Source organism: Tympanuchus pallidicinctus, unplaced genomic scaffold (genome assembly GCF_026119805.1).
Source record: "Tympanuchus pallidicinctus isolate F22 unplaced genomic scaffold, pur_lepc_1.0 scaffold18, whole genome shotgun sequence".
NCBI classification, from domain to species: domain Eukaryota; kingdom Metazoa; phylum Chordata; class Aves; order Galliformes; family Phasianidae; genus Tympanuchus; species Tympanuchus pallidicinctus.
In genome coordinates, this window is record NW_026294699.1 from 12,143,227 (window position 1) to 12,158,155 (window position 14,929).

General features: G+C 41.8%; 1 protein-coding gene across 6 annotated transcripts in view; it reads left to right on the forward strand.

The window, feature by feature from the left end:
* MAD1L1 (mitotic arrest deficient 1 like 1) overlaps positions 1-14,929 on the forward strand; it is a 320,369-nt gene that overhangs the window by 19,212 nt on the left and 286,228 nt on the right. Inside the window, exon 1 of one of the 6 annotated variants that reach the window (XM_052680326.1) lies at positions 12,589-12,647. The exons of 4 other annotated variants lie outside the window; for them this stretch is intronic. In XM_052680326.1, the coding sequence (XP_052536286.1) occupies positions 12,604-12,647 (44 nt within the window). In that variant the 5' untranslated portion in view covers positions 12,589-12,603. One more of the 6 variants, XM_052680327.1, reaches the window with a different exon arrangement.

Below are 14,929 nucleotides of genomic sequence, written 5' to 3' on the forward strand. Positions count from 1 at the left end.
ATTTCTTAGGGTGTAACTTGAAATGTTGCTGAGTTAGAAGATAAGTGCCTCCAGGTTCTCCCATCCTGGCTGTGATTACTTTAAAGCAACTTCCACAGAGGAATTGCCGTGTTGGATCAGATTATTTCCTAATGCACATCTGGTCCACTGTGTGCAGCAATGGAATCCTGCTCTAAATAGGAGGGCACAGGCTAACGAGGGAGGCATGCAGCAGAAGAGTGAGGTTAGCTGTCTTCCAGCAGCGTGGGTTGTACTTCAGTAGTGGGGATTTTCCTTGGTGTCCTCGCCTGTTGGTTGTTGTTAAAGTAAAAAAAAAACAACCCACCAAACTCTTGCAGATGGGAGCTGCTGTGTGTGCTGGGCATGTGATACATAGAGAAACGCTTTGCTTTGATACTGTTTCACTTCCTTTTTCTTTAAACCTTGAATTACTATGTAACAAAGTTGTGAAGTATCCTATGGAAGTAAGGCTGTAGAGGTGAAAGTGGAAGGAGCTTTAGTTTGCTCCCTGCTGCTGATGTGGGATGCAGGCAGTGCATTGATGAAGCTTATTTTTGCAAGTTTTTATCTCTTTTTATTGCCTCAGGGCTGCTGGTGCTCTGAAAGGTGCTCTGCATGTGTTTTGCTCCTCACCAAGCAGAGAAGCATTTCTCCTGATGAAGTCACATCTGCCGCAGGGTGGCATTAATGGGAGAGGATGATGTGTTTTGGAGTAGCGTCAGAAGCCTCTGTGCAGTGCAGCAGCGTTGACTTTTGCTGCCTTTTGCTATCGGTGGAGCTCAGATGTGTCAGTCTGACCTTTCCAAGTGGGTGCAGTTGCAGCTTTTCTAGGGATGCATTTACTTGAGCATCTCTTCTCTGCATTTCTGATGCCGCTTTGACCATCCTGATGTGCTCCCTTTCTGTATGCTTTTCTCAGCATTCTTGTCAGTAAACAATTGCTGTGCCTCTTTGGTGGGGAGAAACATGCAACTATACAGGGACTGTTTCCTAGCACGTTCCTGTTGGAATTGCTTTTGATTTCTTGTTACTTGCTTAATGTGTCTTCCAGGGGTGTTCTGATAGGGGTAGCATATTGGTTTCTGTGAAAGGAAGATATATTTATTGGATAGGAGAACATGGGAAAATCCAAAATCTCTTGAGTTATGCTATGCTGACCAGGTTCGCTTTATTCCACTTCAGTGAAAAAATCCTTCTCATTTTGTGATGCCCAAGATATTCAGTGAAGGCTTGATATCCTGCTCACTTTTCTAAGAATGGCAGCAATTGTTATCTGCCTTTGAGAATGTGTGCAATATAACTCAAGAAATCAGCTTTTCATCAGTTACCTTGGGCAGGCATTGGTGTTACTTACAGCTCTGTTACTAGCTGAGTTCAAAAGATGATGCTTTAACCTAGTTATGATTTCTTTAAACTTGATTTTACCATTAGGTTTGCAAATAACATTTCTGTCTATATGCTTTTGGTATTCCCAGAGTTAAAAGCTCTGTGGCTTCAGGTGGTTTTCTGCAAATTCATCAGCCAAGGATGATGGCATCAAGCCTGCTTTGTGACAAGCCTTTCATTTAGGTCTGATGGCTTCCAGTGCAACTTTGCCAAAGACATCATCTGCCTTCTGGAGAGCTGGCCCACTTTGTCAAGGTGACGGAGCACCTATCAGCTTGCCTGCCTGCCAGGAGCTGGCAGGGAGAGATGCAGTGGGTATTTCCAAATAACTGATATATTTGGAAGGCTGGTAGAGAGGAATAGTGAAGAAGTACTCTGAAATATATATTTTTTCCAGTTGGGTAGACACAGGTCTTGGGAAATGTGTGCTCTTGTCTGTAAGGCTTGTCATAGCTGCTAAAGATAAACGTGCCTTTTCTCAACTTCAGTCTTTTGACTGTAGTTAGGTGCTTCAAATAGTTTATTTTTATTCTTGTAAAATATTTGTTTCCCATATTCTGTACTGTTTAACCACAGGGTGTCTATATGAGCGTAAATTGGAGGCTACTGATTAAACCTGTAACTTGCACAGAATGTCATGGAGTGGCTTAGGTTGGAAGGGACCTTGTAGATGATCTTGTTCAATCTCTTACTGTGAGCAGGGTTGCCAGCCTCCAGATCAGGCTGCCCAGTTCCCCATTCAACCTCTCCAGGGATGGGGCACCCACAGCCTCTCTGGGCAATTTGTTTCAGCACCTCACCATCCTCTGAGGAAAAAAAGTCTTCCTAACATCTAACCTAAATCTACCTTCTTCCAGTGTAAAGCTGCTCCCGCTTGTCCTGTTACTATCAGGTGGTGTGAAAAGTTGGTCCCCCTGCTGCTTGTAAGCTCCTTTCAAGCACTGGGATGGCTGCAGTGAGGTCTTTGCATGGCTCTGCATCTCTCCTGCACTGAGGAGGCCTGGATGTAGTAGTCCAAATAGGGCTCACAAGGGCAGAGTAGGGGGAGGCTATCAGCTCCCTCTCGCTGCTGGCCACCCCTTTTCTGATGCAGCCTGGAGTCAGCTGTTTCTGGTTTGTTTTCATGATATTTGTTGGTTAAGCATCTGTTAGAAGTGACTTTCCTGGACAGTGTGCTGTGTGATGTTAGTGGTTAAAAGTCAGACAAATCTGACAACATCAGTGCTCAAAGATTTGCACTTCTGTGCCTGAGATTGCTGAGCTCTTTGACATCATCCACCCGTTTTCTGAGGATTTGGTTAAGCTGATGTTTAGCAGTATATATGAAAGTCCTGCATGGATTTGAAGGACCTGACTGTGCAAACAAAGGGGGGCAGAGCTGAGGTCACTTGTGGTCTTAATCTTCATCAGCCTGACTTTGGGGCATTTACCTACACACAGTTAATGTTTTTCTCAAGTTATTTTGTCCATATTTGCGTAACCCCGTGCGGTTGTGCTCCTTCACAAGGAAGAGGAAGACAAATTCCCTATGCTAGAGTGCTCTTCCAAAGAAGATTATGAGAGGAGAAAGGGCAAGGTGAGGGAGCTAGGAAGTGCTCATCAGTGCTGAGAGCGAGGTAAAGATGAATAGGTGTGAGTACTGAGGTCAAGGAGGTGCTTTGTGCTTTGAAAGTCAGCAGTGCAGCTGGGGAAGAAGCAGCAGAAAGGGACATGAAGATGTGCGGGGCTATAAAATGTTTATTTGGTCCTTTGGAACTGATACATGAGAGGGCAGTTACTGACGTTTTAAAACCTTTATTCAGCTGGGGAGGGTGAGATGCTTCTAGTGTGAAGCTGGAAATCTGAACCACTCTATGGGATGTGAAATTACATGTGATGAGAGCCTTGCTGACCAAGCTGACTGAAGGATTTCATAGTTCAAGGAGCTGTCTCTTTTCTTGATGACTGGAAATCACGAGGTCTGTGTATGTGGTCTCCTGCATTTTCCATCCTTGCTGTGCTGAGGAGAGGCTGAAGAGATGTAGTTGAAACGAGAAGGAAATAACTACCATCATCTCCACAAACTGCTGTGCTGTTGGAAGCAGCTGAAGGGCCCAGCTTGTCCTGCTGCTGTGGAGGAGCTGCAGTTCCCTTCTGCCTGAACAGTGAGCGTTGTATCTATTTGTACAGTAATGAACTGCTTTTGTTTCCTTCAGGAATGTGCTCTGCTGTCTGGAGCGTTTCCATTTACAGACAACCCTTGCCAAATTAATTTTATTTAATTATCTCCCAGAGCTAAGCTTGAATACATTTTGTGTTAAATTCACCGTTTCTCCCTCTTCTGAACGGAATGGACTTAATATCCTTGTTAAAATCTGATTAAAACTAAAATTGAGTTTTTTGAAGTCTGATTAGCCCATGAAATGGAATTTTTAAACCTAATTATGAATGGATTTGCATACATTTTTAGCACCATTGAAAAGAAAGTTGAAATATATTTATTAATGGAATCCTCTTCTGTCTCTTCGGGCCGTGATGGCTGCAGGAGGGTGGGAGAGGAGGAGGGAAGGTGGGAGCAAAACCCCTTCCTCTTGTGAAACATACCCTCTTCCCCTCAAATTCATTCTGGAGGTGTTTTGACTCTGTCTCATTTCTATTCCCTTCTGCTATGCAGCCCAATTTGGGTAACTGGCCTTTCACAGGTATTCAGTTGAATGGATTTTGTGTATTTAAAGCCCTTGTGCTTTCTGAGAAGAGTGTGGGTGGGACAGCAACATTTATTTCAACTGTTATGCTCTTCCCCTTCTTTCCTGAAGTACCTGATGCAAAATCAATAGGCAGCTCACTTCCTTCTGAGAAATTGTTTGAGCATTTTAAGCCCGACTTTAAAAGCATTGTCTGACTCTGTATGTGTGCATGGGATTGTTTATGTACTTCCCTGTGTTTGAAGCAAAGGTTTCCTGGTAGGATATATGCCTCTCTCACTGCAGTACTTGTGCCCGTTCCCTCAGGGCTGTGTGTGGTTCTCTATGGGAGAAGGAATGCCAGCAGAGAATGTATGAGCCTGTCAGAGCTCAGCTTTTGGAAGGAGGTGTAACGAGGAGCAAAATGCCCATGTACAGTGGGGCTGGTTTTGTGGAAGGCTGCTGTCAGTGTCACTTGTACTGATTGAGAAGATCATCAGCTTACAGGAAAGGTGGAAATTGGAGGGAGGGGAATAGCTTTTTTTAATTCAGTTACTTCTTTCCTGGGGTCATGAAGAACTCTTAGCCCTGCATCAGTTCAAAATCTTAGTATCTTATCTCTGTCATTCTGCCGTGTGCCATCTGCAGGTTTTTCTTCCTGTAATGGTAAATCTGGTAGAAAATGGTATTGTGGTAGCTCTAGAAACCCCAGACTCCTTGCATAACTCTGGAAATGCTTTGCCATGGGGCTGACTGCTCTGTAGTTACTTTTGAGCAGAGGAAACTTATTTCCATACGCCTTTGTTTTCATTTTAATCCTGTTTTTGCAGAGATGGAGTTTGAAACATAGTGGAGGTTTTGAGTTTTGTAAGAAAAAGCCTGATTCTGGCACTGCTTCTTTGAGATGCTTCTGAAATGGGGAGATCTGGGCAGCTGTGGCTCACCAGAGGAAGGAGGATTGAGCTGTGGATGGAGGATGCTTTCAGCTGGCACAGGCTCAAAATGTAAGCCAAAGTTGTTAAAGGACATTAAAAATTTTCTCAGGGAAGTAACAGGAAAGCATCAGAGTTCAGCCAAGCTTAGGGAGAAAGAAGCTAACTGTGGCATTACATTGTTTTGTGGCTTAATGGCTGCTGCTTTTGTTTGCATTTGTTTTCTAAGTATCGAATCATAGAATGGCTTGGAATGGGATGGAAGGACCTTAAAGATCATTGAGTTCCAACCCTGTAACATGGCCTGGTTGCACACACCTCTAGGGACGGGGCCTCCACAACTTCTCTGGGCAACCTGTAGATCTCTGTAACTTGTTGTGTAACCACATCTCCTATTTACACTCATAAATGCTTTCTGTCTTCCCAAACAAGCTCAAGAAGAATGAGAGAAATTAAGAATATCTGATAGATGTTTTCTGTAGGCATGGAGCTGTTAGATTTGCAGTCATGTCAGTGAGGGGCAGAGCCTGGGAGCTGCAGATCCTGAAGGAGAGAGATCTTCAGTGATGTAGATGCTGAGAAGACTTCCAGACCAGAGGTTTTTAATTCTTCGTTGCTGTCTGGTTGTTTCTGCAAAGCCAATTTACCAACGAAAAAGCAACTGGCTGTGGTGGTCTTGTATGTTCTACTGCACAGTGTGATGAAATGAGATCCTGAAGATGAATGTAGATGCAAGGGAAGATGTAGAAGGGGTGAGAAGCAGGAATGTTAGATTGTTTCTCTTTATGGAGAGAACAGGTAGTTCTCTTCTGTGACTGCATTTGTTATTTTAGAAACAGTTGTTTAATTTCATTAGTGCCTCCTCTAGTAGCTGCAGGCACTACAAGTGATGAAAACTTTACTGCTGTCATAAACCGAGATGATATCAAGCTGCCTGTGACACCAGCCCAGCTCTTATCTTCGCCCCAGTCATGGGAGCCTGTGGCAAAGGCACAGGGAGACTGTAATAGCTTTTGGCTGCCCTGTGCTTGGTGCAGGCAGCTGAGCTGAAGTACTGGTTTGCTGACAAAGAGAGCAGTAATTGCTCAAATGTCTCTGTTCACATCTTTAATGTGATTACACTGCAGCGGTTCCACTTCCTGTCTATCTTTGCTTCTATTTCCTTGTGACATGAGTTGTTTGTTATTTATGGATGGTGGTGATTGGGTTTGGGCTTTCACAAGCAGGTTTATTTGTATCCACTTAGCTCTGACCACTGTAGTGTGCTTAGAGATTTGGTTATTTTCCCAGCCTTTCTTCTCATAATCATCATTCTTGGTGCTAAACCTTTCAGGGTGTGTGATTCAACTCTATTTTTGGGAATGAGGGGCTTGGGAGGGAAGGTTTTGGGTATGAGAAACATAGTAAGGGCTCTTTTTGCCTTTTACTGATTTAAAAGCAGTGCTTAGTTCCAAGGTAGAGGGTGTGTGTTTTAATATCACTGTGTCAGAGGACTTAGATGTGAAGTGCTTCGTATGTGCAGCTTGGGGGAGTTGGATGTTGAGGAAACAGAGTTTGAGAAAGAGGTGGGGTTGATGTGCTCTGCCCTCTAGGGAGAGTAGGGCTGAGGAGGCTGATTTGTAAACTGCAGTGGGATTTTGTGCCATCCTTCTCTGGCTCGAACGCTGTTACAACAATGTCACTCTGAGTTGTTCTTCTGTTTTAATGACTTGTGGAATCTGGTTGTACTGGGACCACGATGCTTCAATCTTAGCATGTCTCTTGTCTGTTAGTACTTGCATAGAGCTGCTGTCTTGATGGGCTTCCGTGAAGCTTTTGGTCTGAAATGTTGTTTGTCCTTCACTTTGAATGTTAAATTTTACAGGGGGGGGAAAAAAAAAGAAATTCTGCCTTTGTTTAAAGTTGGGAAAGCTTTTTTTAGCAAAACAGTTCAAAGAGCGCATCTCTCTAATCAGAGGAATATTTGTGTCCCTGGGGTGGTCACACTGTTCTAATTGGAACTTGAGCTTCTTTGAAGTCCTCTTTAATCCTCCCTGAGCTGGGGGAAGGGTTTGAAGGCAGCACTGTTAATCTGAAACTTCTTCATTTTTATTTACGTGTGTCTGGGGACCTGTGCAATTCATTTTCCTGAACTTGAGCTCTCTTGCCAGTTCTCATGGACAGCTGGGGGAGGACTGTGCTTCGTTAATGGAGGAGGCTGGAGGTGGGTGGTAGGGGTTGCAGCCACTGGTACCTGAGCAATGGGCTCTGAAGGGTAAAAAGCTTGGAGGCAATTACTGGGAAGTGATGCAGAAGTTGAACATAGGGTTAGACTCAGCAAAAAGCTTGGATTTAAGCTCATGTCTCAGGATTAACTTATTAGTATTGCATTCATCAGAATAGCATTCCATACTGATACTGAACCACTTCAAGTTATTTAAGAAAATGAATCTTTAGGATACAACTCTTGTAACTGGTAACTTTGCATATCCTTTAAATGAACATGGGATTAAAAATTGCTATATTGGAGTTGAATTAAGTTATTTTTTTTTTTCAGTGTCCTGAGTCAGATTGCTTAAACTCTGTATCTCAAGCTCCAAAATTTAGGTTTTCTTTTGGTCTGGTTTAGAGAGTAGAAATCTACTCTTATCCCTAAGTAAATTATGCACATGACACATCTGCCCTGAATGGAGCCTTAGTGGCAGCTGAAGCCCTTTGGGTTGTCTTAATACAAATTACTTGCTGCTGCTGCTGACAGTGCAAGTGTCTTCCTTAGGCTCTTTCTACTTCATTTGTTCCACTAATGTTTTCTTTTTTCCATGATAAATGTAATAACTTATCAACTTTGCATTTTCTCTTCTTTGGTAACTTTGTTTTAGCATCCCATGCTTGCTGAAACCAGGCTGTTTCACTTTCTGCTCCTGCTAGAGGTGAGATGTCTGCTGTGAAAAGCTTTGAAATAATCCTCGACTGAGGTTTGGGTAGCTTTTAATTAATCAAAGCAATAGACTTAACCTCAATTTTCTGTTTAGAAGAATAATGCTCCAGCTGAACATCTTATCAGTGTGCTCTTCTTTCTAAAATTGTTACCGTAACTTCACCTGTGACTAATGCTATTGGATTATACTTTAAAAAAATAGCTAAAGTAACTTTTATTGTAGCTTAAAGTTGCAATTTAATGTGCCTATTCCTGCATGATATGGACGTGGTGTGCAATAGTAATGGGATATAAATAAAAATAAAACATGAGATGTCAAATCTCTCTTATCTTAAATGCAGCTGAAAGCGTGGCCTAGACTCTTGTAAGGACTTGAATGTAGGCAATAATAGTATTTCCTCTTGCTCTGTGTGAGGGATTTCGTATTACTGCTGGCAAATATTTGCAGTGATAAGAGTCTGGATAAGTATTATGATCAGTAAAGATGCTGAAAACAATACAGGACCTGAGATAAATCAGCATCCTGCCAGGGTTATCTCAGAGAAACGTCAAAGGAACAAGGCCATCAATTCAGTGAACTCTGCTACAATAGTTAAACAAATGTATGTTGTCAGTACCCAGTCCTAGGGGCAGTATTTAACTTTTTTTGCTATCAGAGAGAAGCCCTGGTTATCTTTGAAAATGATGTCTTTGTTTGTAATTTCTGTACATGTGGAAGTTAAGCCAGAAGGTTGTGTTTGCATGTTTTTTCTTTCCTCCTTGAAAGGAAGCTGATGTTCGTTGATTTCTTGGTACTCCAACGATCTACAAATGTCTTTGAAATAATGTAGCATACTAGAGCTAGTAGAGCTTCAGTAAAATGACAATTTCTAATGCAATCAGTTTATTTCCATTCCTACTTAATTTGAATGCTGTATGTTTTCTAGCAGAGATTCTTCCATTGGAACCAGTCATCCCAGCTGGCCTTCAGCTTTGTGGGGCGCAAGTTCCTGAACCAGCTCTTATCTATTGACTTGACATTTAGAAAAAGAGATTTGTTTGGTTGCTTGGAAATTTCATTTATTCCTTCTATTTTGGCTTTTAGGATACCTCCTCAGCCCATGTAATCCCAGTGGTTGGCCTGGAATCTTCTTGAGGGTTTCTGATGGGCCTCAGTTGAATGTTCTCTCTGAAATATACCACATCTTTCTATTCAGAGCTCACTTCCAATGAGCCTATCATTGTGTTTCAGTCTCCAATTTCAGATGCTTATTTCTTATGGCTATTTACAATTGTTCAAATGCCTCACAAGTCCTAGGATACGCTCATGATAAGAATAAGATATTCAGTTCCAGATCTTTGGATTAGCTTGATGTTATCCCCCATTGTGAAGCTGTATTTCCTCCCCCAACAAATAGTTCCTACTATCCTCTGTTGCTCCAACTGCACTGATGAATGGAAGCTTTAGGAAAAACTGCCTTGGGTATGGCTCCATGAAACAAGTTACTTTGTGTATTTCCTCACATTATTTTTCTTTTCAGCTGATTTTTTCTCAAACTGAGTTTGTGAAGGATAAAAGATTTATTGTGGCTTTTGCTGCTCCAGTAAAAGAAAATGTTACATTATTAAATACATTTACAAATTGGGTTTGAAATCTTAAGGGCAACGGCTACAAAACTACACACAGCAAAAACTACCTTTTGGCATCACCATTAATATGTAATTATAGTCAATAAGTTAAATTGCAAATTGAGAAAAAATTTAATTGTAAAGATCGTGCTGATAGCTGCCCTGGTATGTGAGCAGCAGCAGCCACTTCCAAAATGATTATAAAGGATTTTCAACTTGACTACTTCTGCACCATTGCTCGTATGTACCTAAAATGTGCTTTAGAAGTTTAATGATTTGTTTTTACTTTTGATTTCTAATGTTGTTTTTTTTTCTATGGGGGAAGTGGTGAAATGGAGCAAAAAAAGAAAGCGTTATCCATGGAAGTCAGCTTAGTCTTGAGCAGTGCAAGGCTGTGATTGGTTTGGAATTTCAAACCGGCTGTGAATGAATCCATGGAAACTTAAGGATCATCCTCCTTAATGCAGGGTGCTGTTTTTTGATTTGTAAGAAACTGTGTAGTGATAAGATGTGATCAAATGTGGAACAGAGCGAGGTGGTACGGGTGGTACTGGGCAGTGCTGTCTGACTTGGAGAGGAGCAGTGCTGCTGTTTGGGGAATGTGCTGTTGATAGAGGGATTTCTCTGTCATTTCTCAAACAATAGTTTGAAAGAACTTCAAAGGCAGTGGCTGGTGTGGATTAGTAAGGACAATAGGCCTGTTAGGGCTCCTTGATAACCGACAAAAGGAAGAAGGGAAGACCTTAAGAACTGTTTATTTTCTTATATCGGAGAAACATAGGATACAGAATACTTAATAGCTTTACAGATATGCTCCGTGTTTCTTGAATTATATATTAAATGACTTATTCTTGGCTTTATAAACAGCTTCATTTTATGCAACTGTGCTAAAGACTAATTAAAATTCTTTTGTGCTGCGGCATGATTGAAATGTGGACTGTTGTCCCTTTTTCTTCCTTTGGGATAAGACGTAGCAGTGCATGCTGCAAGGAGGAATTGATTTCATCTCCGTCATAATAGCAGAGAGATTGTTTTTATCCTCTTTTTTTATTTTGACTGAAGAGAGTCGAGACCAAGCCGTGACAAAATAGGCTTTGATTGGCTTGTAAATGTCAAGCATAAGTAAGAGCTTTATAATCTATACAGTTTTTATTCATTACTTATTCTACAAATCATTAGCTTCTGTGCAAAACCCTGAAGAGTGGCAGCTGAATTGAGTGGAGAGCAAAACATGCTATGACTGGAATAAAACAGGTGGTCAGCTTCATGCCATAGGGTGAAACAGCAGAGCAATTACAGAACATCCCTGTGGGTTTGCACCACTGCAAATTGAGCTCGAGTGGGGAATCTGCTTGTTGTTAGTAAGAGCTCAGTGTCATTTGTTCTGTTTATCTAGTTAGAACTGTCTTCCTCATTAATCTTTCCTATTTAAAGCATAGCCAGTTCTGGATCTGGGTGAAGGCTGACGTTAGCAGAGTTCTTTGAAAGAGAACATGGAATTATTCACTCACTCCCAAAAGAAACCAAAGCAGTGCTGTGGTGCTGATCTCCTATGGTAGGGGCAGCCTGGGCTTCTCACCATGTCTGGGGCCAGGTTACAGTTATGTCTCACGTGTGAGCCCCTGGTGCTTTGCCCACCTGGCTGATGGTGCCTGACTCAGGCTGTATCACTGTAAGCTCAGTGACAGCTTGAGGATATATTTTGATGAGAGCTGAGCTGGTTAACAGCTCTGTGTTGAAAGGTGTAATTTCAGCAAGCTGATTCAGAACTTCAGTGGCAGAAAATGTACTGAGCAAAGCAAGTGACTCCTGCTGCAGTGGTGGCAGGTAATTAGACTTACCCTGCTGTGCTTCCTCAGTTTCACCCAGAGAAGAGAAGCCTGAAAGACTACAGTGATGATTTGGATGAGCTGGATCCCTTTTGGAAAGATGGCTTCCCATAACTTCAGCACATTAATCAAACTCAACAAAATTGCTTTCGTTTCATTTGTGGCCTCTCTTAAACCCATAAATCGCTCGTCGTGTGATACAGCCTGCGACGGCCTGACTTCTGAGTCAAGATTTAGACAAAGACAAAAGCAATAATTTGTCTTAATTTCTAAATCAGTGGGTTTGAAACTACTGCACATGAAACTCCCTCTCCTTGAGGGCTGTTTCAGCCCTTCACGTGGCCACGTCCCATTATGCAGTGTGTGCTAACCAGATTCCAGTGGTGTGTTCTGTGCTTGCTATTAGAGCAGTAGGTAGGGATGAGCAGAGTCTGGAATGTTAATGGCAGCCAAATGGTAAGATGTTTGTGTTTCTAAAGTAGGAATGAAACATCAAAGATTAGTAGTTGTAATGTTATATCTAAGTGTATTATCTGGAATCCAAAATAATTTTCTCTTATTTCTTCCTTTTTCAAGCTATGGCTTGATTAGATTAATTACTAATTTTTCAGTTGTTTCAAAAGAAACATTAATTAATTGTCTTTGGAATCATCAAGATGCTTAAACACTTAAAATGCTGCTTTAGAAAGAAGTTGTTCTGCTTCAAGTGGCTAATGGGTACATTTGCTTTGGTAAGAAGCAATTGAATTTGTTGATCCTTCTGCACACAAATATGATGTTTATCTTTTAAGTGAAGGGAACTCGCTTTCCACTTCTCAGATTTTCTACGTTTGCTTTGTTTTTGACATAAAAGTATAAGCTTGCATTTCTTTGGGGGGGACAGCATGCACTGTACCTTGCTTTTGTTGTTTTTGACAGCTCTTAGTGCCTTAATTCAAACAAATAAAGATAAACGATTGCTCTGCGATGCATTTTAATCCAAGTGTTACTGCACACTAAATGTATCCTCATTACTCTGGAAATTTGAGAATTCAATTATTTTGTGTCCATTGTGTATGGTGGATTCCTGACCATATGGTTTAGTGCAACACAGTAATAGAAGGAGGATAAAGGCATGAGAATGGTAGGAAACGGAGGCAGCTGCCTGGAGTGGGGCTGGAGAGGGCTGATTTGTTGTGAAACATCACTCAGAACTTCCAGGTGTGGACACGAGGTTTTAGTGGCAGTGTTTTCATTCAGTGTAATGAAGAGAAGCCCGGGTTACCAGGATGGCGATGGGTGCAGTGGGGAGAGGAGAGGGATGCTGTGAAAGGTTTGCTGCCAGTGCTTTGGGTTAGTTTGATCAAATGAAGGACTCTTTGTTGCTGTATTCTGACAAGGCTGTATGTTGTGGTTAATGTTCCTTGCTGTACCTTTTGAAAGGTGAGTCAGGGGCCTGAGCTGCTGCTGGACTTGCTGGTGAAGCTTGAGAAAAGCAGGCAGCAGTCCTGTAAACCTGAGATGCTGGAGTTGAAGCAGTTGCAGAGCTCGAGCATACAGAGAGGGCTGTTGGGGGACTCGCTTCAAGCGTACAGGAGGAGGCTGTTGCAGACATCTCACAGCCTTTCTAATCACACAGAAATATTTAAAGTAACTAAAATGCCTTTTCAGAATCCTTCTGTTGTTGTCATGTTATTGTTCTGTGTTTGTTCTTCAGACGCTGTTGCCTTTCTCTTGAAACAGCTGAAATTGTTTAAAAACAAAGTCCTCATGGGGAGAGGAGGCATTTGAAATCCTACTGTGCTTCATGTGCACCACAGAAAAGCATGTATGGTTTTATACTTTGAAAGGGATGTTTACAAAATAAGGCATTGGTTTGAATTGAAGATAGAGCAGTTATGTTCTCATCTTCATTGCCCAATTCTCTTTGGTCGCTTAATGAAGACTTCTGTCTCTGGTCTTCATCAGTTAATTGTGCTTGAGTGTAAAGCTATTTATGGATCCATCTAAAATGCTGTGCCATGTGCTGGGGATGTTCCATCTCAGTTTAATGCAACTTAATAGAGACCCAACTCTGTGTCCTGTGTCAGTGTTGAATTGTAACTGGAGAAGTGTTTCAAGAGACTTCCAAAAATAGGTGCATAATATGGTGTGTTATTAATCCTTTATTTCCAAACAAACTGAAGTTAAAAACCAGAGAAGATCTTGGTCCCCCAAAAGGAATTGCCCAAGTGCTAATTTTTCTATTGAGTTTTGAACTACAGAAGTACAAGACAGATGTAATTCTTATGCCAGGTACCCAGCTGCAATCAAATCTGTTCATTTGCTGTGCATTTTGAGGCACTTTATAGAAGCAATGAGAGCTTGACATGCTAATAAATTATAAATTAAAATATAATCAGTTTTTTTACTTTCTGAAACATTCTCATCTGCTTACTGAGTCGTGGTTTAATGTTACTTCAACAGCTGATTCTGGGTGCATAACTGTCAGTTCCTTGTGAAATGGTAATAGGTCCTTCACTAAGACAGCTCAGCACAGCTTTCTAGCAAGGGTCTGTAAAATGCTGATGGTGTGCAGTACTAAAAATATTGCAGAAGCCATTTTCCATGTGGAAAATTAGAAAGTATAGCAGTGGGGACTTGAAGTTGAGAGCAAAATAAAAAGGCTTGTTTCCAAATTAGTCTCAAATGTTCACATTTGTTTGGTTGTTTTTTTTTTTGCTTAAATGTTCTTGTCAATGGAAAGGAGGTGCTGGGGTGGTGGGACAGAGGAGGAGAGTTCTGGCTTCCCAGAATAATGGGACCAAAGCCAGCAGGTAACCTACACTCGTTTGAAAACCACTTTTGTTGTTTGTTCTCATTGTTATCTTGCTAATTACACAGCACAGTGTTCAGTGTTGTGTTCAGTTCTAATAACGTGCTGCTCCTGAATCCTGCCATTCCATGTGTGGTTCGTACAGGATCTTGCATAAAGCCAGGCGTGCTTTAGGGGTTGCATGGGCTCCACCATTGCACTGAGGGAAGCTGCTTGCAGGGAGAGCACAAGGCAGTGCGTGGAGAAGCAGTTTTCCCACAGGGGATCTGGATGTATTTATGTGAAGGCAGGGTTTCAGTCTTCTCTGGAGTAGCAGCAGTGATGCAAGTAGTGTTGGTGTCAGATTCTCTTACAGCAGACTTCTTGGCTTTTTAATCCAAATTAAGATATTGGTTGCTTTATAGGGAAGGGAGGGAGCATTAATAAACGTTCTTCGCAGCTAGCCCATCAGGCAGGCACCTGAATGTGTGAAGTGTGCTGGGATAAAGGTGTATCTGCATGCAGCATTATTTTCAGAAACTCTTGAAATCAGGGCCGAATGGTGGACGTGGTGCTTTGAAAGGCTGACCAGCTCTCTTCAGATTGTAAGCACATCTGATTTAATTGTGCCATTCCTCTACTTGGAACTGAGTAAATTTGGGTTTTGCTGAATTGTGTTTGATCGGGATGGGAAGTAGACTGCAGGAACAGGTCAGAAACCTCCTGGTGAAGGTGTTTGGTAACTGTGCACGAGGGATGTCTGTGTTCCTGACCATGCAACAAAATTCAGTTTTATGGAAATTAACTCTTCTTTAGAGGAG